The following is a 24,963-nucleotide window of genomic DNA, read 5'->3' as shown; positions in this document are numbered from 1 at the left end:
ATCCAGAGGCTTTGCTATGGGTAGAAGGCCCTGCATAATCCAGTTTCTCCTGCCTCTCCGTGATGTCTGTTACTTTCCCCTCATTGCTATATCTCAGAGACATTTTCTTTATCCTCCAGGGTAATAAATCTTTTGTTCTTTTTTTAAAATTTTTTTAGGTTTTTTTTTGCTATTTCTTGGGCCGCTCCCGTGACATATGGAGGTTCCCAGGCTAGGGGTCCAATCGGAGCTGTAGCCACTGGCCTACACCAGAGCCATAGCAACGCGGGATCCGAGCCGCGTCTGCAACCTACACCACAGCTCACAGCAACGCCGGATCGTTAACCCACTGAGCAAGGGCAGGGACCGAAGCCGCGACCTCATGGTTCCTAGTCGGATTCGTTAACCACTGCGCCACAACAGGGACTCCCAATCTTTTGTTCTTTAAGGCCCTTGCATGAGCCATTTCCTTGAGGTTTTTGTTTTTTTTTTTAAATCTTTATTTTTATACCTGCACCTGCAGCATATGGAAGTTCCCAGGCCAGGCGTAGAATTGGGGCTGCAAGCCTATGCCACAGGAACAGTGGATCCGTGCCACATCTGCAGCCTACACCACAGCCTGTGGCAACCTGAACCTACTGAGGGAGGCTAGGGATCAAACACATATCCTCACGGAGACTAAGTCAGGTTCTTAACATGCCAAGCCACAATGGGAACTCCCATTTCTTTGTTTGAGCTTCCCTTTTAGGTCTTTGCAGAGCTGGACTGTTTTCATTGTGACATTAGCTGAAATGCCATCACCTCAAAGAGGCCGTCCCTGAACACCTATCAGAAATAGACCTCCCCTTGACAGAGTACCGTAGATCAACTATGAGGGAAAAAATAAAAATCATAAAAAAATAGCCCTCCTGGAGTTCCCACTGTGGCACAACGGAATTGGTGGCATCTTGGGAGTGCTGGGATGCAGGTTCAATCCCAGGCCTGGCACAGAGGCTTAAGGATCCAGTGATGCTGCAGCTGTGGCTTAGGTTGCAACTGCAGCTCAGATCTGATCCCTGGTCTGGGAACTCCATATGCTGAGGGGTGGCTAAGAAAGAAAAAAAATAGCCCTCCTGCCCCTACCTGTCACTTGTAACCTATTCTGTTATTTTCTTCATAGCATGTATTATTACTCTGAAATTATTTATTTACTTATTTATTGCCTGTTTTCTGTCACTAATTTTAGTAGCTGGCTTTATTAAGCACATACTGTGTGCCGTGTATTGTGATCAGTATTAATGTTTTATCATTTGTCATCCTCGTTTTACAGATGAGGAAACTGTAGATCACAAGAGCAAGAACTTTGTCTTGTATTATTATTGTGTTCCTTGCATGTGAAACAGTGTCTGGTGCATAGCAGTTGTTCAGGAAACAGCTGTTGGTTGAAAGACTCCCAGACTTATCTCTTTAGTTTTTACATCTCTTTAAGGATGTAAACTTGTGTATCCTGTCACCTGTTTAAATGTTTCTTGAATTTCTTATTCTTTTTTTTTTTCCGGTCTTTTGTCCCTTGAGGGCCGTACCCTCGGCATGTGGAGGTTCCAGGCTAGGGGTCTAATCGAAGCTGTTGCTGCCGGCCTACACCAGAGCCACAGCAACACCAGATCCAAGCCGTGTCTGCGACCTACAACACAGCTCACGGCAACGCCGGATCGTTAACCCACTGAGCAAGGGCAGGGATCGAACCCACAACCTCATGGTTCCTAGTCGGATTCGTTAACCACTGCGCCACGACGGGAACTCCAGAGTGATTTTTTTAAAAAAACGTTATTAGTTCATCCCACTGCCATGTTTAGGACCCTCTGTGGATGCCCATTGTCCTCAAAATCGAAATCCTTCACTGTGGCCTGTTGTCCCCTGGCGATCTGAGTGCCTCTGCCTCTTCTGTTTCCTCCTACCATTGTCTGCCTTGTCCATCGTGTTTCAGTTACTGGGCTTCTTTCTGTTCCTTCAAGGTCTTCCCCACCTTAGAGTCTGTGGACTTGCCATGCTCTCTGCCCATGACTCTACTCCCATCTTTGTAAGGCTGGCTTCTTGTCCTTGAGGTTTCAACTCAAATACTGCTTCAGTGATTCTTTCCCTGGATCCTTAACCCACTGAGCGAGGCCAGGGATCGTACCTACATCCTTATGGATACTAGTCAGTTTCCACTGAGCTACGATGGGAACTCCTGTACATTTCTGAGTGTTTGTGCTGTATTGTAATAGGATATTTTCACTCAATGTTATAAAGTTTTCATATTTATTTAGTCCTCATAATTGGAATTCTTGTTATGATCTTAAATCTGGCTTCTTTCAGGAGTTCCCTTCGTGGCTCAGCAGTTAACAAAGTGGCTCTAAAAAGCAAAAAAAAAAAAAAAAATCTGGCTTCTTTCACTGAGCATAATTCTATTCTTCTTTTATGTTAAGGTGTAATTTATATAAAATTCACCGCTTTTAGTATGCAGTTGTGTAAGTGCTGACAAATACACATAGTTAATGTAATTACCAACACAAGCAAGCTAGAGCCAGTCTATCACCCCCCAAAATTACCCCATGTCACTGTATGATCAACTCTTCCCACTGCTCCAATCTGATAGAAACCACCTGTCTGCTTTCTGTACTGTAGTTTTGCCTTTTCCAGAATGTCATGTATATATGACATTCTGGAAATGTGATTTGTATATATAAAGAGCATTACACAGTATATAACCTTTTTAATTTCACTTCTTTCCTTTAGCAAAATGCATTTGAAGTTCATCTCTGTGTGTCAGTAGACTTGTTTTTCCTTGAATAATAGTCAATTATATGAATGTACCCCAATTCTTTATCCATTCACCAGTTAGGACATTTGAGTTGTTTTCAGATTTTCGCAATCATGGATAAAGCTCCATACATATAGGTTTTTGTGTAAGCAGAAGTTTTCAGTAAGTTCCCATTGTGGCACGAATCCAACCAGGAAGGTCGCCTCTTCGATCCCTGGCCTCACTCAGCAGTGGGTTAAGGATCTGGCGTTGTCGTGAGCTGTGGTGTGGGTTGCAGACACATCTCAGATCCCACATTGCTGTGGCTGTGGTGTAGGCCAGCTGCTTTAGCTCCGATTTGATCCCTAGCCTGGGAACCTCCATATGCTGAGGGTGTAGCCCTGAAAAGAAAAAAAAAAAAAAAAGTTTAATTTCACTTTGGTAAAAATAACTAGCCGTGAGTTTGCTGGGTTGTATGGTAAGTATATGTCTAACTTTATAAAAAACTGCCAACCCTCATCCTCAATTGCGGTACCATTTGCATTCCTAGCAGCAATGTGTGTGCGTTCTAGTTACTCTGAATCTTCATCGGCACTTGATTTTTTCAGGTGGTGGTGGTGTTTTGTTTTTTAGTTGTGTATGTGTTAATATCTCGTCATGGTTTTAATGTGCATTTACTTAATGACCAGTGACGTCAAATATCTTTCTGTATGCTTGTCATCTGTATATCTTCTTTGGTAATGTTTCCATGCAGATCTTTTGCCCATTTTATTTTTTATTTTCTTTAAGGCCACACCTGGGGCTTATAGAAGTTCCTGGGCTAAGGGTCGAATTGGAGCTGCAGCTGTGGGCCTACACTACAGCAACACTGGTATCTGAACTACATCTGTGACCTACACTGAAGCTTGTGGCAACGCTGGATCCTTAACCCACTGTGTGAGGCCAGGGATCGAGCCCACATCCTCACAGAGATTATGTTGGGTACCTAACCCACTGAGTCACAGCGGGAGCTCCCATTTTATTTTTTTATTTGGATTGTGTTTCCAGCTCACCGAGGTTTTGTTTTGTTTTTGGTCTTTTTTAGGGCCGCACCAAGGCACATGGAGGTTCCCAGCCTAGGGGTCAAATTGGAGCTGTAATCACTGGCTTATGCCACAGCCATAGCAACATGAGATCCGAACCACATCTGCAACCTACACCACAGCTCACAGCAGTGCCCGTTGAGTGAGGCCAGGGATTGAACCTGCGTCCTCATGGATACTAATCAGATTCGTTTCTACTGAGCCACGATGGGAACTCCTCCCCAGCTTACTGAGTTTTGAAAATTTTTTATATTCTGAATACATGTCCTTAATCAAATTGTGATTTGGACATTTTTTCCACCATCTGTGGCTTCTGATAAAGTCCAATTTAATTAAGTTTTTTTCTTTTTTCTTTTATAGGTCATGCTTTTAGTGTAATATCTAAGAAATCTTTGCCTAACCAAGGTCACAAACATTTGTTTTCCTTTGTAAGTTTTGTAGTGATGTTTCTAGGACCATTTTTTGAAAAAGACTGTCCTTTCTCCGTCGAATTGCCTTTGTATTACTTTTTTTTTTTTTTTTTGATTAACTGTAGGAGTTCTCATCATGGCACAGCGGAAACGAATCTGACTAGGAACCTCGAGGTTGCGGGTTCGATCCCTGGCCTCGCTCAGTGGGTTAAGGATCCAGCGTTGCCGTGAGCTGTGGTGTAGGCCAGCAGCTGTAGCTCTGATTTGCCTCCTAGCCTGGGAACCTCCATATGTCGTGGGTGCAGCCGTAAAAAGAAAAAAGAAAAAAAAAAGAAGAAAGAAAGAAAATTAATTATATTACTTTCCTAGGGCTGCCATAATAAAGTACCACAAACTGGGTGAGTTAGAACAACAGTAATAGTATCTCACCGTTTTGGAGCCTAGAAATCTGAACTCGAGAGATCAGCCAGGCCATGTTCACTCTGAAGCCTGTAGGGAAGCTCTGCCCTTGCTTCTTTCAGCTCCTGCTGGTCCCAGGAGGTCCTCAGCTTGTTACACCATAATTCCAATCTCTCCTTCCCGTGGTGGTCTCTGTCTCTTCATGTCCTCTCTCTGAATATGTCTGTGTGCAAATTTTCCCTTTTTATAAGAACACCAGTCCTAGTGGATTAGGGCTCACCTTAATAATGTCATCTTAAGTTGGTTAAATCAGCAAAGACCCGGTCTCCAAATAAGGTCACATTCTGAGGGTTGGAACTTCAATGTATCTTTTTGCAGGGACACAACTCAATGCATGACCTTAATTGATCATACCTATGGGTCTCTTTCTGGATTAGCTGTTCCGTTCTGCTGATCTATAAGTCTTTCCTTTTGCCAGTGCCACCCTGTTCTGTAGCTTTATACTAGGTATTGAAATCAGATGGTGTGAATTCTCTAACTTTCTGCTTTTTCAAAGTTGTTTTGAGTATTCTAATTCCTTTGCCTATCTGTTTTAATTTCAGAGTCAGATTGTCAGTTTCTCCAAGATATCCTACTGGGATTTTAACTGGAATTATGTTGAATCCTTTCCTTGTTCCCAAACTTAGGGAGAAAGCATTCAGGCATTTATCTATCATTAAGTATGATGTTAGCTGTAGGATTTTTGTAGATGCCCTTTATTAGGTTAAGGAGGTTTCCTATATTTCTAGCTTGCTGAGAGGTTTTATCATGAATGGATGTTGACTTTTGTCAGATGCTCTAGCTGTATCTATTGAGAAAATCATATAGGTTTTCCTTAGCCTGTTGAATTCAATTAATCAGTGTACTGAATTACATGGATTAATTTTTTTGGCTGCGCCTGCAACATGCAGAAATCCCTGGGCCAAGGGTTGAAGCTGTACTGCAGCAGTGACCCGAGACACAGCAGTGACAATGCCAGATCCTCAACCTGCTGAACTACCAGGGGACCTCTGCACTAATTTTAAAATGCTGAACAAGTTCTGCATTCCCAAGATAAATCCCACTTGGTCATGATGATACTGTTTTTAGGTCTTGTAGAACCTGTGGGCAAAGTCGTTCACAATATTCTCTCCTTATCCTTTTAATACTTTAGGATCTGTGATGTATCTGCTTCCATTTCTGATCGTATTGTTAATCTATGTCTTTTTCACTTTTCCTGTTCAATCTGATCAGAACTTTGATTTTTATTGATCTCAAAGGAACAGATTTTGGTGTCATTGTTTTCTCTCTTTAGGTTTTACATTTTTTGATTTCTGTTATCTTCTTTATTCTTTTCTTTCTTCTGCATACTTTGGACTAAATTTTTTTTTTTTTTGTCTTTTTGCTCTTTCTTTGGGCCGCTCCCACGGCATATGGAGGTTCCCAGGCTAGGGGTTGATTGGAGCTGCAGCCACTGGCCTACGCCAGAGCCACAGCAACTCGGGATCCGAGCCGCGTTTGCAGCCTACACCACAGCTCACGGCAATGCCGGATCGTTAACCCACTGAGCAAGGGCAGGGACCGAACCCGCAACCTCATGTTCCTAGTCGGATTTGTTAGCCACTGCGCCATGACGGGAACTCCTAAATTTATTTTTTTTATTTTTTTGCTCTTTAGGGCCACACCCACAGCATATGGAGGTTCCCAGGCTAGGGGCTGAATCGGAGCTGTAGCTGCCGGCCTACACCACAGCCACAGCAATGCAGGATCTGAGCCACATCTACGACCTACACCACAGCTCACAGCAACGCTGGATCCTTAACGCACTGAGGCAGGGATTGAACTGGCAACCGCATGGTTACTCCTTGGATTCATTTCCGCTGCACCACACACACCGGGAACTCCATCTTTGGACTAAGTTTACCAGTAAATTCGACAACTTGGGTAATAGATTGATTCCTTGAAAGTACACAAACTACCAAAGTTCATTTAAGAGGAAAAAGATAATCTACATAGGCTTGTCTCTACTAAAGAAATTGTATGGAGTTCTCTGGTGTTTCAGCAGATTAAGGATCTGGCGTTGTCAGTGCCATGGCTTGGATCACTGCTGCAGCACAGATTCAATCATTGGTCTGGAAACTTCTGCATATCGTGGGCTCAGCCAAAAAAAAAAAAAAAGAAAGAAAGAAATTGTAGTTGGAACCTTTCCACAAAGGAAACTCCAGGCACAGGAGACTTCATTGGTGATTTCTATTCAGTGTTTAAGGAGGAGATAATGCCAATTTCTACACAAACTCTTCCTGAAAATGGAAGAGGAGGAACTACTTCCCAGATCATTCTGTGAAGCAGAAACCATCCTGACACTAACACCAGAAAAAGGCATTCCTAGGAAAGAAAACTACAAACATCGTTCATGAACACAGATGCAAAAGTGCTTAACAAAATTTAGGCAAACTGCATTCCACAGTTTCTAAAAAGGAAAATACATTACCGTGACTCAGGAGCGTGAACTTCAGGTATTATTCCTTCTGTTCCTTGCAAGTGGTTCTCTTCCCAACCTTGGGTGGCTTCTTCACACATGTGCTCTTCCCAGTATTCACGCAAAGATTTGGGGGTGCTCTTTGCAGATTTCTGGAGCTCTCTGTGCAAGTCTTGTCTCCAGTTCCCTGCTCTACAAATTCAGTTTTGGCTGCCTCTAGCTCTCAGCTCCTCCGCCCTCCTGCCTGTGCCCATTCTTGGGTGCAGCCTCTCCAGGCAGTAGCAGGGGTCACAGGGTTCTCACCTCAGTTGTGTTCTACCTCTCAGCCTTCACTCTCCTGGCTGCTTGTCATCCAGCATTTGAAAACCGTCATTTCATGTATCTGCTTTTTAGTTGTTGAGGTTAAGGTAAATCCAGTCCCTGTAACTCTGACTCCACCTTGGCCAGATGCGAAGTCCGTAACTGGAATATGAAATGATTACATATAGATGCTGGTCAGAATATGCAGATTTGTTTCATTTCCCCAGTGTTTGACATGTAAATTGTTCTCATGTTTTTGTCATGTAGCTAAGGCTGAGGTAGACCTTTTCATGCATATACCTTTTTGTTTCTCTTGAATTATTTCCTTAAATGAGTTTCCAGGAGAATAGTTACAGGATCAAAGGGTATGAAATATTTATGGATATTCCATTCCTGAGGGAATGTACCAATTTATAGGTAATTCATGAGTTGCCTGTGTTTTTGTGTTTGTTTTTAAATCTCAGAGCTAGTTGTTATTAGTATTGGTGCAAGCAACTTTGAAACAGAAGAAAAATATTGCAACTTTGCATCCAGAATTTCCCTGGCCAGGGATCGAACCTGTGCCACAGCAGTGACCTAAGCAGCAATGACAAGGCCTGATCCTTAATTGCTGGGCCACCAGGGAACTCTATAGAAGAAATTTCTAAAAATTACACTTCATGCTTAATAGGGTCTTTTAATCTGCCTCCAGTGTATTTCTCCCTGTTTTCGAAAAGTTTTTACCACTCAATACTCTGTGACAACAGCAGGGCCACCAGTGACGTGGCTGCAGCAGCCAGCTTCCAGATGGCTGCTTTTCAGGCAGGTTTCCATAGCGACTAGAGGCAGGAAAAACCTGCCTGCCCAGAAGAGCAGTATCATATCCGGCTCCTATTGGGAGCTCAGGGGCCGTGGGTGAGAGAAACAGCATATGTATATATAATTGCAGAGATTTTTGAAAAGATATCCAGACTCTGATGGTCTCTCACTCTTCCCACAGTAGCAAAGCCAACATCATTCCTACAGCGTCACCACCTCTCGGCTCTGCAGTCTTCTTTTGCACTGCAGCCAGCGAGCACTTTTAAATGCTAAGTCAGATTCAGCTTCACCTCTGCTCAGAACTCTCCTGTAATGTCCAGCCCGCGGAGGCTGAGATCTGGCTCTAGATCACACTGTAAGGCCCTCCGAGACCCCGCCGCACCCCCAGTGTTTCCTCCTCCCCTCCCCAGCCCTCTCCACCTGTTCTTGCCACCTGGATCCCTGTTCAGGAGCCACAGCGCTTGCTCTCTTCCTCTTGTTTGGGTCTTTGCTTGGATGTCACCTTATCCTCAAAGAGCTTTTCCTGACCGTGTTAGCTCTGTGGCCCCTCTTTTCTGGTGCTCGCTATGCCTTTACCCTCCTTTGGAGTTATCACCATCTGACACAGCTCTTTCTATTTATTTTTATTTTTGGCCACTCCCATGCCCTATGGAAGTTTTCGGGGCCAGGGGTCAAACCCCTGCCTCAGCAGCAAACCCAGCTGCTGCAGGGACAATGTTGGATGCTTAACCCGCTGAACCACAAGGGAATTCCACAATTTTTAGGATCATTGAGTGTCCTGCAGTATAATGGCTGGGACTTCTGTTTTTCACTGAGAAACCCCCTAGAGCCACGTGTGGCTCGTGGCTGTGCTCAGTAACCGTTGAGTGAATGAATGTGCGGGAGGCAAGCCAGGGTCAGGACAGGTTGCTGCCAACTGGGAATTGTCTTCCCAGCCCCTCAGTCCTCCAGAGCCAGACACAGCTCCTTTCTTCCACTACAAGCAGCACCTGCTTCCTTCACACTTTCTTTGCCCTTCTGGAAGAAACACCCACATCCCTACCTCCCCGAGGAGGAATCTTTCAGATGATCTCAACTGGCACGTGTTCTGCTGTACCACATGAAGCTGTCATTTTTATAGGTGGTGAGGGATGGAAATCAGCCTTTAGTAACGTCCGTGTAGAAGGCCCAGGTGTTAACTAGCCTGCTGGAAGTTATGAGGACTCCTGCTACTTGCCTGGTGCTCCCCGAGTCCTTGCCGAGTCCCTGCTGGGCTGCTTGTGCCCTCATTTCAACCTTGTAACCCCTGTAAGGCGTTATTTCATCCTATGGGGAGAAACCTGTGATTCAGAGAGGGGCCGTGAACAGGCACGGCAGAGCTGGGATTGAATCCGCATCTGTCCGCTCGGAGAGGTCTTCGCTTTAACCTTGGGCACCACGAAGGTGGTGCAGGGGGTGGCCCTGGAGTTGCCCCTTCCCAGGATGGCGCCACAGCAGTATTGCCCTCCCAGGGCCCCAGGCCAGTGGGGGGCATGGCCGAGCGCGGGGTTATTTCCTGGCACCGTCGAGCTGGGGGCTGTGTGACAACATCTTGCCGGGTGTGGGGAGCACGGTGGTGTTGGGGGCATGGTTATCGGGGTGCATTTGGGAAACTGTGAGTGTCTTAGGTTTGTTTTCTCGTGTGTGAGGAACAGTCTGCTTCAGAGTGTGCTGTGGGGATTGAATGATGACATGATTTTAAGAACTTCAATCCCTTTCATGTAAAACTCACATAATGCTCTGTCCAGCACAGAATTCTGGTTCAAACCAGGCCCCACCTACCTCTTATGCCGAAGGAAGGCATTCGGTTTTCCTCACGCAGCACAGGCAAGCTTAGGAAGGCTGGCTCATTAGGGAAGCAGGTTCTGCCATCCATTTCTCAGCAGAGCTTGTCTGGAAGCAGGACTACCCCCTCCCACTCAGGCACCAAAGCCTCCATGATGGGCATTTAGCCCGAAAGTCGTCCCGTCAGGATGTGTCTGGAGCGGGAATAGAGGTTGGTGACCCAGCTGAGCTGCCCTTAGGACCTTCAAGATGACTGTCTTGGCCCCAGATTTGCAAGTGTGTCTTTTTTTTCCTCCCATTTTTGGCCACCCCGTGGCATGTGGAGCTCCCGGGCCAGGGATCAGATCTGAGCCACAGTTTTCACTTAAGCTGAAGCTGTGGCAACATCCGACCCTTAACCCGCTGTGCTGGGCTGGGAAACGAACCGGCATCCCAGCTCTCCCAAGACTCCGCCAATACTGTTGCACCACAGCGGGAACTCCTCAAGTGTGCCTTTAAAGAGAACTGGGGTTTTTTTTCATGTGCCCATTTTTCAGTAAGTGCTGGAGTGAAGAGCCATAGGGTGCTGTTTTCTCACAGTGCCCTCGAAGTGGTTGTTTGATTTCCTCTGTTTCTTTCTCACTCACCCGACCCGTCTCATTTACCCAGAATTTTCAGAGCAGAAGTCTGTGGCAGGCAGCACGGAGAGGAGGAGGGGCCGCCGTGGCCCAGGTCAGCAGCTGTTCCCTCTGAGACCCCGACCTGAGAAACGGCAGAGGGGGTCCAACCTAGGTGAACATGATTCCGAAACCTAGGAGGCAACTTGTCCTAAAATATTTCAGCCACATCTCTATTGTTACTTTCCATTTATCTCTTGGAATCAAAGCCTTTCATGTCACTTAGAAGTGAGAGGCTTCATATTCAGGAAAAGGCTGAGAAAGCTACCCCCAAAACTGCATTTCTGTTGAAGCTTAAGGGGGTGATAATAGGCTTTCTAGTAGGAACAGGTTAGAAACGGGAAGTTAGAGGAAACTCCTAGTGTTGAGGCCTCAGTTGATGGCCTCTTATTTTTTTAAATTGAGGTATAATACGTACGCTACAAAGCTCACTCTTTTTAAAATGTAAGATTCAGTGATTTTCGTATTTCATGCTGTCGTGCAGCCTTCACCTCTGTCCAATTCCAGATCATTTTTCATCTCTGCAAACAGAAACCCCGTGTCCATTAATAGTCACTCTGCCTCCCCACCTCCTCCCGCCCTTGGCAGTTACTAATCTACTTTCTGTGCCTATAGATTTGCCTCTTCTGGACATTTCATTTAAATAGACTCATTCAGCATTCATCCTCTTGTGGCTGGCTTCTTTCATGGAGCATAATGACTTTAGGGCTCACCTATGTTATAGTATTAGCAGCACTTCATTTCTGTCTGCAGCTGACCAACATTCCATTGTATGGATACTCTGTACATTTCATATATCCACTCACCAGTTCTTGGACATAAGGACTCTTTCTACTTTTTGGCTATATTGAATAATTCTGCTGCGAACGTCCATGTTCGAGATTTTCTGTGGGCACTTGCTGTAATTTCTCCTGGGGAAATTACTAGGAGTGAATTTCTGGGTCATACGGTAACTCCGTGTTTTACCTTTTGAGGAACTGCCAGACTCTTTTTGCGCAGCAGCTGCACCATTTTACATTCTGAGTACAACCATCCCTGTGGCTGTGAAGTGGTGTCTCATTGTCTCACTGGGGTTTTGATGGACCTCTCCCCGATGACTAGTGGCGTTGAGCATCTTTTCACCTGCACACTGGCCTTTCACTTCTGTTCTTTGGAGAAATGTCTGTTCAAGTTTTTGGGCCATTTTTAAATTGGGCTGTTTGTCTTATTGTTGAGTCATTTTTTAAGAGGGAGGCAGGCAGGGGTTTAAACAGTGACGAGAGAGATTTAGCTGGATTGCAGTCTCCTGGTTTCCCAGCTGCAGGTGAGCATCCTGCAGAGTGTGGCCAAGCAGGCTGGTGGATGACATGGCAGTGTCAGTGTCACGTGAGTGGGGGTAGTGACTCAGAAGCCAGGATGTGTTCTGTCTAAATGATCCCTTGGAGTTCCTTTGTGGCTCAGCAGGTCAAGGATCTGGCGTTGTCACTGCTGTGGTTCTGGTTACTGCTGTGGCTCAGGTTTGATCCCTGGCCCAGGAATGCGTGCCTCAAGTGTGGCCAAAAAATAAATAAATAAAAAATAAATGATCCCTCAGAGGTTGTGGCTCGGGGGAACCTATTCACAGAGATTTTGGTGGTGGCTGGTTTTTGTTTTCTTTTTTAATAAACGTTTGCCTGAGCATAGGGGATCAGGAGGTCTGTCTGTACTCCCGATTCTTTTCTTAATAGCATGGGAACTAGCTGACACTTGTAGGGTCCCAGAGCTGTTGAGAACAACAGTTTTGTAGCTTCTCCTGGATGGAATGTTCAGAATCGGAGGCTTTTTCTTTCAAGTGTGATCTACCTTCCTTGTCAGACAGTGGCCAGGACTCACCTTCCCACTGCCTCTGGGCCAAAAAATCAGAGTCGGGGTGGGCAGGACCCCAGGAGAGGGGCTGCATTGGATGACGTCCCCCTTTGCTTTCCCAGCAGGGCACATGTTCCTGGACCAGATGAAGCTTGAGGAGCCTTCCAGCTGTAAGATCTCAGGATAGGAGAACTCCCAAGTCTCCATCTGCAGGAGGCTTGCCCTGCCTCTTCACCATGTCAGGTGGGTGGCAGGGGCCTGACTGGGAAATGGGGCAGGGGACTCTCATCCAGAGGACGCAGCCACTGGGAGGGAAAGCAGGCTTGTCTTCCACGGACCTTTGCGGGTCATGTGGGCCATCCAGGTAAGGGATGGAGGGAGGAGGGTCTTCTGATGGGCGTCTGGGAGTTACTGCAGCGCTCCTCTCGGTTTTCCTGAACCCCTGTCCTCGCCTTCCAGCCTGCAGATCCTCCCCAGAGGTGGAGGAGGCGGCAAGGAGATGCAGTTTGGTTATGTCCTATAACACACGGCTCGTTTTCTTTTCCTTCCTCCAAAATGTTGCATGTTTCTGGGTTTCTCCCCTCCCCCACTGCTCCCACTCTAAATGGTCCAGCCCTTTAATGCTGGCACTCTGGCGGGTGAGGTGGGGGAGAAAGGGTGGGAGAGGGGATGTCCCAACTCGAATTTTCCCTCTGAGCGCCCTGCATTTTCTTCACCTCCTGTTCCTGGTCCTCCTCGGTTTTAGGAAGCCACATACCTTCTGCCAGTGGCCCATTCTCAGCCCTGACTCCCAGCATGTGGCCCCAGGAGATCCTGGCCAAGTACACACAGGTACAGCAGTTAGCCAGCCAGGCACCGGTAGCTCTGCTCCCAAGCTGTGGCAGCAGGGGACCCACTGCAGGCTTCCTGGGAGGGGCGGCTCCCCAAATTCACACGGGATCGGAGGTCACATCAGAGATGCCTCTTAGCTCCAGGTCCTCTGGGAACCAGGCATTAGGTTGGAGAAAAAGTGTGGCACTCTGCCTTCAGTATTACGGGGACACAGATGCATCAACATGTTTCTTGCCTTCATCTTGTCATCTTTGAGCTCTGAGGAGAATTCGAGAGGGTTGTGGCCCCTATAGCTGGTTGATGACCACAGGGGCTTTGGAGAAGGGTACCCTTTGGTCTGCGTGGTGAGGCTGGGTGGTGTTTCAGCAGGCAGCAGTGTGGGTGCTCCCAGGCTGACTCTTCCTACTCCTGTCTAGAAGGAAGAGGCAGTGGAGCAGCCAGGCTTCTGCTATGATGAATTCGGTTTCCGCATGGACAAGGAAGGTGAGTGAGCCCCTCCTGGGTCATCTTCCTGGGTCAGCTCCAGAGACTGATCACACTGCTGTGACCTCGGGCTCTGAATGTGTCACCCAGATATTCCAGAATCCAGGACAGAGTCACATTTGACGGTGGTGCTGTTAGAAGTATATGGAGTCCTCTGTTTTTTTTGTTTTTTTGTGGGTTTTTTTGCTTTCTAGGGCCGCACCCACAGCATATGGAAATTCACCGGCTAGGGGTTGAATCAGAGCTATAGCCACTGGCCTACACCACAGCCATAGCAACACCAGATCAAAGCCGCTTCTGCAACCTACACTGCAGCTCACAGCAACACAGGATCCTCAACCCACTGAGCGAGTCCAGGGATCGAAGCCACATACATCCTCCTGGATACTAGCTGGGTTCATTACCACTGAGCCACAAGGAGAACTCCTGTTTTTGGTTTGTTGTTTTTTAAGATTAATCTTACTGATACTCATATGATAATAAAAGCAATAATGTTCATTGTAGGTAATTCAAAAAATTAAAATATCCCCTCATCCTGCAACCTGAAGATGACTGCTGACATTTCAGTGTATTCCTCTCCTGGCTTTGTGTACTTTTCATGACTAAGATGGCATATACTTGTTTATATATTGCTCTTACAGCTCTTAAGGTTATTTTTTTACTGTCAGCTAAGACCACTTTAAAGCATATTTTTCAATGGCTGCATATTATCCCATTATAATGGATTTGTCATCATGTTTTTTAACCATTCTTCTGTAAGTGGGCCCCCAGGCCATTCCCATTGTTTTCGGCTACAAAGACACCTATTGGTCCCCGAGGGACCAGGATAAGCCTGTCACCAACCAGAAGATGTTGACTGAACCCAGTCATCCTCAGGTCACTCATGTTGCCGGCTCCAACCAGTCTTCCTTGTTCCCTGGTTTACAGGCAGATGTTTGGAAGTTAAAAGCTGGGCCTGGAGTTCCTGTCATGGCGCAGTGGTTAATGAATCCGACTAGGAACCATGAGGTTGCGGGTTCGGTCCCTGCCCTTGCTCAGTGGGTTAACGATCCGGCGTTGCTGTGAGCTGTGGTGTAGGTTGCAGACGCGGCTCGGATCCCGCGTTGCCGTGGCTCTGGTGTAGGCCAGTGGCTACAGCTCTGATTCGACCCCTAGCCTGGGAACCTCCATATGCCGAGGGAGCGGCCCAAGAAATAGCAAAAAGACAAAAAAAAATTAAAAAAAAAAAAAAAAGCTGGGCCTGGGAAAAACATAGGGAACTTTCTAGTATGATGGAGATACTCTGTATCTTGATGGGAACAGTGTTTAGACGTTTGTTTATTGATTCTCCACAAAGTGTACACTTGAAGTTCGTGTGCTTTACTGTGACTGGATCACCGAAGGTGCAGTCGTAGAAGGCCAAGGCCCGGGCTGAGGCTGTGGATGCGGAAGGACGCAGCACTCTGGGGGCAGCACATCCAGGGACGGCGAGGGGCCACTTTCCGTTCTGCATCCCCAGTGCCTCAAACCAAAGCAGGCAGTAGACAGGCACACAGATGCTGGGGACAAGAAGAGCTCTGAGAAAATTCCAGGCTGGGAGAGGAAGGGAGGTGGGTTGTGTGTAGGCTGGTGAAGGAGGAGACCTTTGGCCAGAGACTGGGGCCTGGGGGGAGGGCATGACAGCTGCAAAGGCCCTGGGGTGGGAGTGGACTTGTGGGGACGAGTCGGGTGCAGGGAGCAGGGGGTCTGAGAAGGCTGGTGCTCTGGTGGCTTGGACCAGGGCCGAAGTTGGAGGGTGAGAGTCGAGGTTCTGCCTGTGCTCTGAAGAGGAAGCCAGCAGGATCCAGGCAGCAGGAGGAGCCGGGCCTTCCCTGGTTTGGGCCTGAGCCCCTGGTGAGGCGAGGGGCTGAGCGTAGGGGTCTGTCTGGGCAGCTGGGGGGAAGGTGAAGCGCTCAGGCGGCTCCTCAGGATGCCCAAGGGAGGCGGCTGGAGCCACGGGGAGCGACTGGAAAGGTGGCTCTGGGTTCGGGGCGAGACCTGGTCTGGGGAACCCAGAGCACAGACAGTGGAGGGGCTCTCTGCCCCGCCTTCCCTGCAGACGGCGACCCCCGGCCCGGCCGGCTGCTGGACGACCCCCCGCAGAGGCTGCGCTGGCAGGCCCACCTCGAGTTCACGCACAACCACGACGTGGGCGACCTCACCTGGGACAAGATTGCCGTCTCCCTGCCCCGCTCCGAGAAGCTCCGCTCCCTGGTGCTGGCCGGCGTCCCCCACAGCATGAGGCCGCAGGTGAGGCCGCGGGGGGCGGGGCGGGCGTGGGGCCGGGGGCCCGGGGGCCCAGGGCTGAGGGCCGCGCTCGCCCCTCCCCTCAGCTGTGGATGCGGCTCTCGGGGGCCCTGCAGAAGAAGCGGAGCTCCGAGCTGACCTACCGCGAGCTCGTGAAGAACAGCTCCAACGACGACACCATGGCTGCCAAGCAGGTGAGCCCGGGGCCGGGCCGGGCGGCGCTCGGCCTGGGCTGCTGGCGGCTTAGGGATGCCCGCGGGGGGGCCTCTCCCTGGCCTGGGCGGTCCTTTCGCCCCCAAAGGGCCTCTGGGTCCTCTGTGGCGGGGGCGGGGGAGGTGTCAAAAAGGCCACCAAACCTAGTGCACGAGGGCCCCCTGGAGATTTTAAATACAGACTTCGAGGCCTCGTTCCAGAGAGTCTCATTCCACGGCCCGGGAATCTGGGATTTGATTTTTATTACACCCCCCACCCCCACCCCGCATCCTCCTCTGGGAACCTGGGGAAACCAGCGGCACACGGGCTAAAGCGGGGAGGCTAACTCGGACCCGGAGCCTGAGGCACCCCCCACCCCCGACTCCTGGGAGAGAAGCCAGCCCGAGGTTTGCCCCACACAGGGGGTCTCGGTGTTGGGGTGTGGAGGCTCACGGGCTCTTGGTGTGGGCGGGCTGCCGACAGATCGAGAAGGACCTGCTCCGCACCATGCCCAGCAACGCCTGCTTCGCCAGCGAGAGCAGCGTCGGGGTCCCGCGCCTGCGCAGGGTGCTCCGAGCGCTGGCCTGGCTCTACCCGGAGATCGGCTACTGCCAGGGCACCGGCATGGTGAGCGCAGCCGGGAAGCGGGGCGTGCTGGGGTGTTCTCCCTGAACCTGGGCGGCCCCCACCTCCCATTCGGGCAGGAGGACAGGAGGAGGGGTGGGGGGCCCCAAGGAGGGAAGGGGATGCCAGATCCTGTGGTTCCAAGCCTGAGGTGGGCGCGGGCTTGCCGTGACCCCCAGAGGCAGCCTCACTCCATTTGGCCACCGCGGAGGGGGTGCCTCTTCAGTGTGTCTGGAGGCCTGGGTAGAGGCCCCTTCTCGCCCTGCCCTGGCCAGGTGGCTGCCTGCCTCCTGCTGTTCCTGGAGGAGGAGGACGCCTTCTGGATGATGTGTGCCATCATCGAGGACCTGCTCCCTGCCTCCTACTTCAGCACCACCCTGCTGGGTGTCCAGACAGACCAGCGGGTCCTGCGCCACCTCATCGTCCAGTACCTGCCTCGCTTGGACAAGCTGCTGCAGGAGCATGACATCGGTAACGGCCCGAGCCCACCTCTTCTCTGGGGTCCAGGGGTCCTGAGCTCTGCCTCGGGTGCTGCAGGTCCGAGACCTCAGGACCCAGCCGAGGACGGGGCCAATGGCTCACTTAGGAGGAGGGAGGGAGCTCATCTGACGACGGCCCCGCCGTGCACGCACCCCGCCGCCTTCCTTGTGCTCTTGTTCTCTGGGGCTCTGATGGCTGTCCTCCCTCTGCCTGTGGAGCAGGCAGGGCCTCCTGCTGCTTTGGGGGAGCTCCACTCCGCCTCCTCCGAGGCCGTGTGCCTGGGGGACGCCCCTGGCCAGCGGTCCCGCGCCAGCTGAGGGTGCCAGCCCAGGGCCTCCGGTGTGTGTCCGCAGAGCTGTCCCTCATCACGCTGCACTGGTTCCTCACGGCCTTCGCCAGCGTGGTGCACATTAAGCTGCTGCTGCGCCTCTGGGACCTGTTTTTCTACGAGGGCTCCCTGGTGCTGTTCCAGACCACGCTGGGCATGCTGCGCCTCAAGGTGCCGCCAGGGCCCCGGCTCCCTCCCCAGTCCCCCGCCCTCCACTGGCGCCTCCTGAGAGGCCCCCCACCCCCACCCCGACGGGGCAGGCTGTCCCTCCTGGGCAGGGCTCCTTGTGCTCTGCTTGACCGTCCCGGGAGGTTCGCGTGCCTGAGGCTGGTGACTGGGGTCAGCTGGGCAGTGACACCCCCCACCCCTGGCCCCACGCAGGAGGAGGAGCTGATCCAGTCGGAGAACTCGGCCTCCATCTTCAACACGCTGTCAGACATCCCTTCGCAGATGGAGGACGCGGACCTGCTGCTGGGCGAGGCCATGCGGCTGGCCGGCTCCCTCACCGACGTGGCCGTGGAGACCCAGCGCCGCAAGCACCTGGCCTACCTCATAGCGGACCAGGGCCAGCTCCTGGGCACCAGCACCACCACCACCCTCTCCCAGGTGGGCCCACGAGGGAGGAGGCCCCAGCTCACCCCCAGCCCGGCCCTGCCCCGCTCCTGCTGCCCCCTCCAGCTCAGCACCCAGGGCCCCGCAGGGTCCAGTCAGGCCACAGCTGTGGAGGGACCCACCGCCTTGGCCTTGGCGTGGCCCTGGGACAGACCCAGCTTGGAACTGGCATGTCTGACCCTCAGAGCTGGCCTCGCAGCCGTGGCAGAGTGAGATGCGGCCTGGCCTCTGCACAGCAGGCCTGTCCGCCTCCTCCAGTGCTGAGGCATCGTCCACTTGGCTGGGCACAGGGTTCAGGGGCCGCCGCCACCCCATTTCCCCGCCGCAGGTTGTCCGGCGCAGAACCCAGCGCAGGAAGTCTGGCATCAGCTCGCTGCTGTTTGGTGAGAACTCCGCCCGGGGGGCTGGGGCTGGGCTGCGCTCAGTGGGGCGGTCGGACCAGGGGCACCTGTTCTCACACCCCACGTGCTGTGCAAGCTGCCGTGGAGTCAGGCCCAGGGCCAAGCTGGGCCGGGGCCGCCACTGCTTTCTGGGCCTCACAGGGGAGGATGACCTGGAGGCGCTCAAGGCCAAGAACATCAAGCAGACGGAACTGGTGGCCGACCTCCGGGAAGCCATCCTGCGCGTGGCACGTCACTTCCAGTGCACAGACCCCAAGAACTGCAGTGTGGTGAGTCTCGGGCCCCAGGCCTGCGTGGCGGCCGGACCAGGGCCCTCCTTCCCAGCCCCGTCCCAAGCGTCCCCTGCCCCGGGCCTGTCTGCCCCCGGCAGGAGCTGACCCCAGACTACAGCATGGAGAGCCACCAGCGGGACCACGAGAACTACGTGGCGTGCTCGCGCAGCCACCCGCGCCGGGCCAAGGCCTTGCTGGACTTCGAGCGCCACGACGATGACGAGCTGGGCTTCCGCAAAAACGACATCATCACGGTGCGTGGCGGGCGGGCGGGCGGGTGCCTTGGTCCCTGCTGGCCCAGAGGCTGCGGGTGGGGGAGCCGAGCCCTCGCCCTGCCAGAGCTGCCGGGCGAGGACGAAGCGGGGCCACCCGCGAGGCCCAGGCCGCGACTGGAGCTGTGCACCCTGCCCTTCCCCTCAGATCATCTCCCAGAAGGACGAGCACTGCTGGGTCGGGGAGCTGAACGGCCTGAGAGGTGAGGCTGGTGAAGGGGAGGCGGCCGGGCCGTGAAGCCCAGCCCTTTGCCACTGGAGCGGGCACTGGATTTGCTCAGACAGCCAGCCTCCTCCCTCGCCGTGTCCTCGGCCGTCAGGGGAGGGTGGGGACACTGGGCCGTCCGCTCCTCACAGGGCCCTGCTTCTCCCACAGGCTGGTTTCCAGCCAAGTTCGTGGAGGTCCTGGATGAGCGGAGCAAGGAGGTGAGTGTGAGCCCGAGGCCGGGCGCCCCTGGGAGCTGCTGGCCTCTGCCCCCTTGGCCAGGCAGGGCCTGTGTCCCCAGCTCCTGCTGGCTTGTGGCAGTGGCCGAGGACGGGGAGAGGCTGGCTGGCTGCCGTCATGGGGCTGGGGCCTCTCAGATCCTGTCTCCCCCCGTCCCCCCCCCCCGCCAGTATTCCATTGCCGGGGACGATGCTGTGACAGAGGGGGTCACAGACCTCGTGCGAGGGACCCTCTGCCCGGCCCTTAAGGCCCTGTTTGAACACGGGCTGAAGAAGCCTTCCCTGCTCGGGGGCGCCTGCCACCCCTGGCTCTTTATCGAGGAGGTAAGTCAGGGGCTGGGCCCCTGTCCCTCACTGAGCTTTTCCCTGTGCCCCGTGGAGCTGGCGGCAGGAGCTGGTGGGGTGGCGACAGGCCCTTAGTTGGACTCTGGCTTTGACCTGGTAGCTCCCCTGGGGTCCCTGACACTCACCCCACCCCGTAGGCAGCGGGCCGGGAGGTCGAGAGAGACTTCGACTCCGTGTATTCGCGCCTGGTGCTGTGTAAGACATACAGGTAACCTGGTCCCCCTGGCAGGGTCGCCAGACAGCCTCGGTTGGGGGTGGCGGAGTGGCCCGAACCCACCAGGCAGTGTTGGCAGCTTCCGTGCCCCTCCCCCCCCCCGCCCCCAGGTTGGATGAAGATGGCAAAGTCCTCACCCCGGAGGAGCTGCTCTACCGGGTACGCGGGGCTGTGGGTGGGGCGGGCCTGCTGGGTCAGCAGCTGAGGACACCTGCATGACAGCTGTGCCCTTGCAGGCTGTGCAGTCTGTCAACGTGACCCATGATGCTGCACATGCACAAATGGACGTCAAGCTCCGCTCTCTCATCTGCGTGGGTCTCAAGTGAGTGTCTGCTGCTGCTGGGGGGCGGGGGCCTGTGCGCCAGGCAGGCCGAGGTGGAAGCTCGGCCTGGGCCGCTCTTCCTCCAGCAGGAGACCGGCCCCTGCTGGGGGGGCTGTGCTCAGGGGGCTTGTGAAGCACGGGTTTCAGCAAAGTGAGCAATAAGGGGCTCAGCAGGTGCAGCTGCAAACTAGGCGGGGGGGGGGGGGTGCCTGCCTGAGGGGGCCGCAGACCTCGGCCAGGTTGAGTGTGGGGTTTCTGGACCTGCTGCCTGGCAGAGGGGCGCCCCCCAGGCTGCTCTGACCCTGGGGAAGGTGGTTAGGTCCCCGAGAATAGCTCAGAACGCAGCTAGCGTGTGTCCCTCCTGGACGGACCAGCAGGGCTGAGGCCCCCGTGTCTGGCAGGAGGTGGTGGCCAAGTCTCAGATGCAGCAGGAGCTGTGACAGGACTGAGTGGGGACCACGGGGACCATAGGCCCCTGAGCATGTTTACCCGTGTGAGGCCACTGCAGAGCCCCAGCTGGGAGGAAAGGAGGCGGGTCACATGCAGAGGCCAAAAAGCAGAGGAAAGGCCGGGGGTGTGGCTGGAGGCCCCCAGCAGGGGCGGCCCAGGGCAAGAGGACTTCTGCCCAGGCGCAGCCCCGACCCCTCCCCCTGCCTGTGCCCAGTGAGCAGGTGCTGCACCTGTGGCTAGAGGTGCTCTGTTCCAGCCTGGCGACCGTGGAGAAGTGGTACCAGCCCTGGTCCTTCCTGCGCAGCCCTGGTTGGGTCCAGATCAAGTGCGAGCTGCGGTGAGGAGGCGCTGGGCCTCTGGAGCCCTGGCCCCGGGGTAGGGGTGGGGGGTGGGGGTGGGGGTCCACCCTGAGGGCAGCTGACAGCCTCCCCTGTCTCTTGGCCTCCAGCGTCCTCTGCTGCTTTGCCTTCAGCCTCTCCCAGGACTGGGAGCTTCCTGCCAGGAGAGAGGTGGGTGGTCGTGTTGGTCTCGGGCCCTGCAGGCTGCCTCCCCAGGGCTGCAGGGGGGCCGTCTGGGCATCTGTGCTGACAGACCACCCCTCATGCTTCTCCACGGCTGAGGCCCAGCCTCGTGGGGGCGCTGAGTGAGGGCATCACCTGAGAGCCACCCTGGCCCCTGCCCCACTGCTCGCACTGTGCCCCCCTCCACGTCGCCCTGTGGCCCATGATGGGGGTGGGGCTGTCCCTGTGCAGGAGGAGAAGAAGCCCCTGAAGGAGGGTGTCCAGGACATGCTGGTGAAGCACCACCTCTTCAGCTGGGACATAGACGGGTGACGCACTTCCTCCGGGGGCCCCCTTCACACCCAGGCCTCCTCCAACCCCTCGGCTACTGGCGCCCCTTCCCCAAGCGAGATGAGAACAGCCGGGCCCTGGCCAGTCTCCGGCCCACTTTGGGGTGGGGTCTGAGGTGGCCCAGGCGCCCCCCCTCCCCCCAGCTGCAGGGTCAAAGGGAGGATGAGCTCGGGGAGCCCTGGCTGGGCTCCGTGGTGGGAGTCTGGGGACACGGCCCTGGGCACCCAGTGCTGTTGGGCGGCGGGAGCAGGTGGGGGCAGGCTCGGCCCTGGGCCATTGCTCACTGTGCCCAATGAAAACCTTGGGGTTGTGGAGCCCCCTCTCTGTTCTGTCAGTTCTGCTCAGGAAGGGGATGGGCGGGTAAAGGCTCCCTGGCCTCTTTGATTTATAAATAAACTGTCTTTGAGAAAGCAGCTGTCTTCTGTTCAGCCAGGGCTGCAGAGCTGCATGTCCAAGGTTCCACTCTTCCCAGAGTGATCCAGAACGCCCTACCAGGCCCGGGAGGTGGCATCCAGATGGTGGGGGACCCAGCCACACCACCCACCCCTTCTGTGGATTGAACGCGAGGGACTAACAAGGGGTGTTGTTTTGTTTTTATTTTAAAAAGTTCACACAGCGTCCCCACCTCTGTCCTGGCACTGGTTTTGGTGATTCCACCCTAATCCCCTGTGAATGACAGTGACAGGCCAGAGGGAGGCCGGGCCCCAGGGCAGGAGGAGGCCATAGCTTGAGGGCCACCTCTGGCCCCACTGCTGTCCTGGGGCCATGGTGGCTGCAGTGAGGCAGCGGGACGGAATGTGGGCAGGTGGCCAGGAAGCACTTCTGCCCTCGTGGCACTGATAGGGAGCAGGAAGCAGGACAGGTGGGGCACAGGCTGTGGCGAGGTGTCTACACGCAAACACATGTGATGGGTGGGGCTGGGGTGGGCTGTGTCCAGCCCCGGTAGCGGGGGTTCCAGGCCCTTCTGCGTGTGTGTGTGTGCGCGCGCGCGCGCAGAGTAGGCCGGGAGAACCCCGTCTATATATGTGTATATGGCGATATATATAATAGAGGTATATACACCTGTACAGAAAACATTTGCCACCAACCACTAAATGGTTACACTAACTACACCAAGACACTAAAAGGCAGGGGGACCCCCCCACCCCCCCACCCCAGAAGCCTGGGACAGCGGTGCTGGCCCAGCCAGTTCCTTCCCTCTGGGAAGGGGGAGGAGGCGGCGATGTCCCCTTGCCTCCTGAGCAAACGGCAGCCAGCAAGTGCACCCCGACTTCACGGAAGGAGGTCAGATAGATAGAAGCCCCTGGCCCACCCAGGTCTCCACAACCCTGGGGTGGGACCCAGAGCTGCTTTTGGCAGCTTTTCTTCTTGGTGAGCAAGAGCCAGGTAGAGGGGCGCCTGCTCCAGCCCCCATGGAGGGGACGGCTGGGCCTGTGATTGTCAGGACTCACAACCACGTGGACAGGCTGGATCGGGCAGGACAGCACCGCGCTCCGTGCTCCCTGGAGTTGCCGAGTTCTCCAGCTTTCCAGCTCCTCCCCAGCCCCTGGATGGGCTCTGCGGGGGGCCCCAGAGCTACAAGCAGGAGTCCCAGTGCAGCTGTAGGTCATGGCCATCGAGGAAGTCCGTGGAGAAGAGGCTGGGGGCCGTGGTGCTGAGCGGGGCCAGGCTGAGCACGGGCCCGCCTGACGACAGCTCCAGCCAGTCCATGCCGTCCAGGTGGCCGTCGGCCAGGTCCAGGCCCACGCTGCTGGGCTCAGGTGCAAAGTGCAATTCCGAGGTGTCCATGGGGGAGGGGGGGTGGTCCAGGATGGCAGAGCTGCTCAGCATCTGGCTGTGGAGGTCGTCGATGAGGGAGAGGGGCTCTGGCCCCTCGTGCCCGCCCGTCAGCAGGGGCAGCCCTGTGCTGCTCTCCAGGAAGTCCTCCAGGCGCCCAGGGAGGGCCGGTGAGCCCGAGGGAGGTGGGGCGGCCTGAGGGAGCTCGGCGGAGGGCGAGGGCTGTGCGGCCAGGGGTGACCTGCAGGCTCCTGTCGTTGAGGGGGACTTCTCCTTCCCTGGTTCCTTGAAATCTGCTGAAATCTCTGCCAACCAGAAAGTGAACGGGTGTCAGAAACCGGCCTGAAGACATGCAGCTGGACCCCGCCTTACACTGCGTACAAAGATGCACTCCAAATGGGTCAAACCTAAATTTAGGAGTTAAAAACTACAAAGCTCTTAAAAGGGAACATATTCATGATGCTGGATTTAGTAATGATTTCTTGGTTATAACCGCAAAGGCATAGACAAAGAAAAAATTCACTATGTAAAATTTTAAAACTATGTAAAAATTTTAAACTTTTGTGCATCAAAGGTCACCATCAACTGAGTGAAAAGACTATATAGCAACTGCAAAACTGTACTTAAAAAAAAAAAGTGGAGTTTTCTGGTGGCCTAGTGGATTAAGGACCTGGCATTGTCACTACTGTGGCACAGGTTCAACCCCAGGCCTGGGAACTTCTGCATGCTGCAGGCATGGCCAAAAATCAGAGAGTAAAAAGGCAACCCATGGAATGGGGGAAAATACCTGCAAATCGTCTGTTAAGTGACTGATACTCAGAATGAAGAACTCCCACAAATCAACAACAAAACCCAACTGGGAAATGGGCAGGGAATGCAGTAGACATTTCTCCAATAGAAGATACACAAATGGCCCACAAGCACACGAAAAGATAAAATGCCCAACATTCTTAGTCATTAGGGAAATGCAAATTAAAACCACAGTGAAGAATGACTTCACAACCACTAGGCTATTTAAAAATTGTTTTGAAAATAGGTTGGTAAGGATGTGGTGCAGCTGGAACCCTTAGGCATTGCTCATATGAATGGAAATAGTACAGCTGTGTGGAAAAGCTTTTTGGTTCCTCAAAAAGTTAAATATAGAATCATCATGTGATCCAGCAATTCCACTTCTGGGTACATACCCCAAAGCAGGCACTCAAACAAATACCCGTGTTGATAAGAGCATTGACTCACAAGAGCCAAAAGTGGAAACAACCCCAATGTCCAGTGGATAAAGATAAATACAATGC

General features: G+C 53.4%; 2 protein-coding genes across 5 annotated transcripts in view; one reads left to right on the top strand and one right to left on the bottom strand.

Moving 5' to 3' along the window:
- Positions 1-22,305, top strand: part of SGSM3 (small G protein signaling modulator 3) — a 41,667-nt gene extending 19,362 nt beyond the window's left edge. The window contains exons 2-22 of one of the 3 annotated variants that reach the window (XM_047786183.1): positions 12,635-12,752; positions 13,255-13,340; positions 13,757-13,823; positions 15,901-16,091; positions 16,175-16,282; positions 16,764-16,907; positions 17,180-17,375; positions 17,738-17,883; positions 18,094-18,318; positions 18,653-18,707; positions 18,867-18,994; positions 19,096-19,251; positions 19,418-19,472; positions 19,646-19,695; positions 19,885-20,037; positions 20,196-20,266; positions 20,383-20,431; positions 20,509-20,594; positions 21,259-21,381; positions 21,493-21,553; positions 21,797-22,305. In XM_047786183.1, the coding sequence (XP_047642139.1) occupies positions 12,746-12,752; positions 13,255-13,340; positions 13,757-13,823; positions 15,901-16,091; positions 16,175-16,282; positions 16,764-16,907; positions 17,180-17,375; positions 17,738-17,883; positions 18,094-18,318; positions 18,653-18,707; positions 18,867-18,994; positions 19,096-19,251; positions 19,418-19,472; positions 19,646-19,695; positions 19,885-20,037; positions 20,196-20,266; positions 20,383-20,431; positions 20,509-20,594; positions 21,259-21,381; positions 21,493-21,553; positions 21,797-21,877 (2,238 nt within the window). In that variant the 5' untranslated portion in view covers positions 12,635-12,745 and the 3' untranslated portion in view covers positions 21,878-22,305. Of the gene's footprint in view, positions 1-12,631; positions 12,753-13,254; positions 13,341-13,756; positions 13,824-15,900; positions 16,092-16,174; positions 16,283-16,763; positions 16,908-17,179; positions 17,376-17,737; positions 17,884-18,093; positions 18,319-18,652; positions 18,708-18,866; positions 18,995-19,095; positions 19,252-19,417; positions 19,473-19,645; positions 19,696-19,884; positions 20,038-20,195; positions 20,267-20,382; positions 20,432-20,508; positions 20,599-21,258; positions 21,382-21,492; positions 21,554-21,796 lie in introns of those variants that run through there. The other 2 variants (XM_047786182.1, XM_047786184.1) reach the window with 2 other exon arrangements.
- Positions 22,306-22,476: 171 nt separating this feature from the next.
- MRTFA (myocardin related transcription factor A) overlaps positions 22,477-24,963 on the bottom strand; it is a 198,584-nt gene continuing 196,097 nt past the window's right edge. For both annotated transcript variants that reach the window (XM_047786180.1, XM_047786181.1), the window contains one exon: positions 22,477-23,976. In XM_047786180.1, the coding sequence (XP_047642136.1) occupies positions 23,471-23,976 (506 nt within the window). In that variant the 3' untranslated portion in view covers positions 22,477-23,470. The remainder of the gene's footprint in view (positions 23,977-24,963) is intronic.

This window comes from Phacochoerus africanus, chromosome 7 (genome assembly GCF_016906955.1).
Source record: "Phacochoerus africanus isolate WHEZ1 chromosome 7, ROS_Pafr_v1, whole genome shotgun sequence".
NCBI classification, from domain to species: Eukaryota; Metazoa; Chordata; class Mammalia; order Artiodactyla; family Suidae; genus Phacochoerus; species Phacochoerus africanus.
This window is presented reverse-complemented; position numbering and strand designations above follow the sequence as displayed.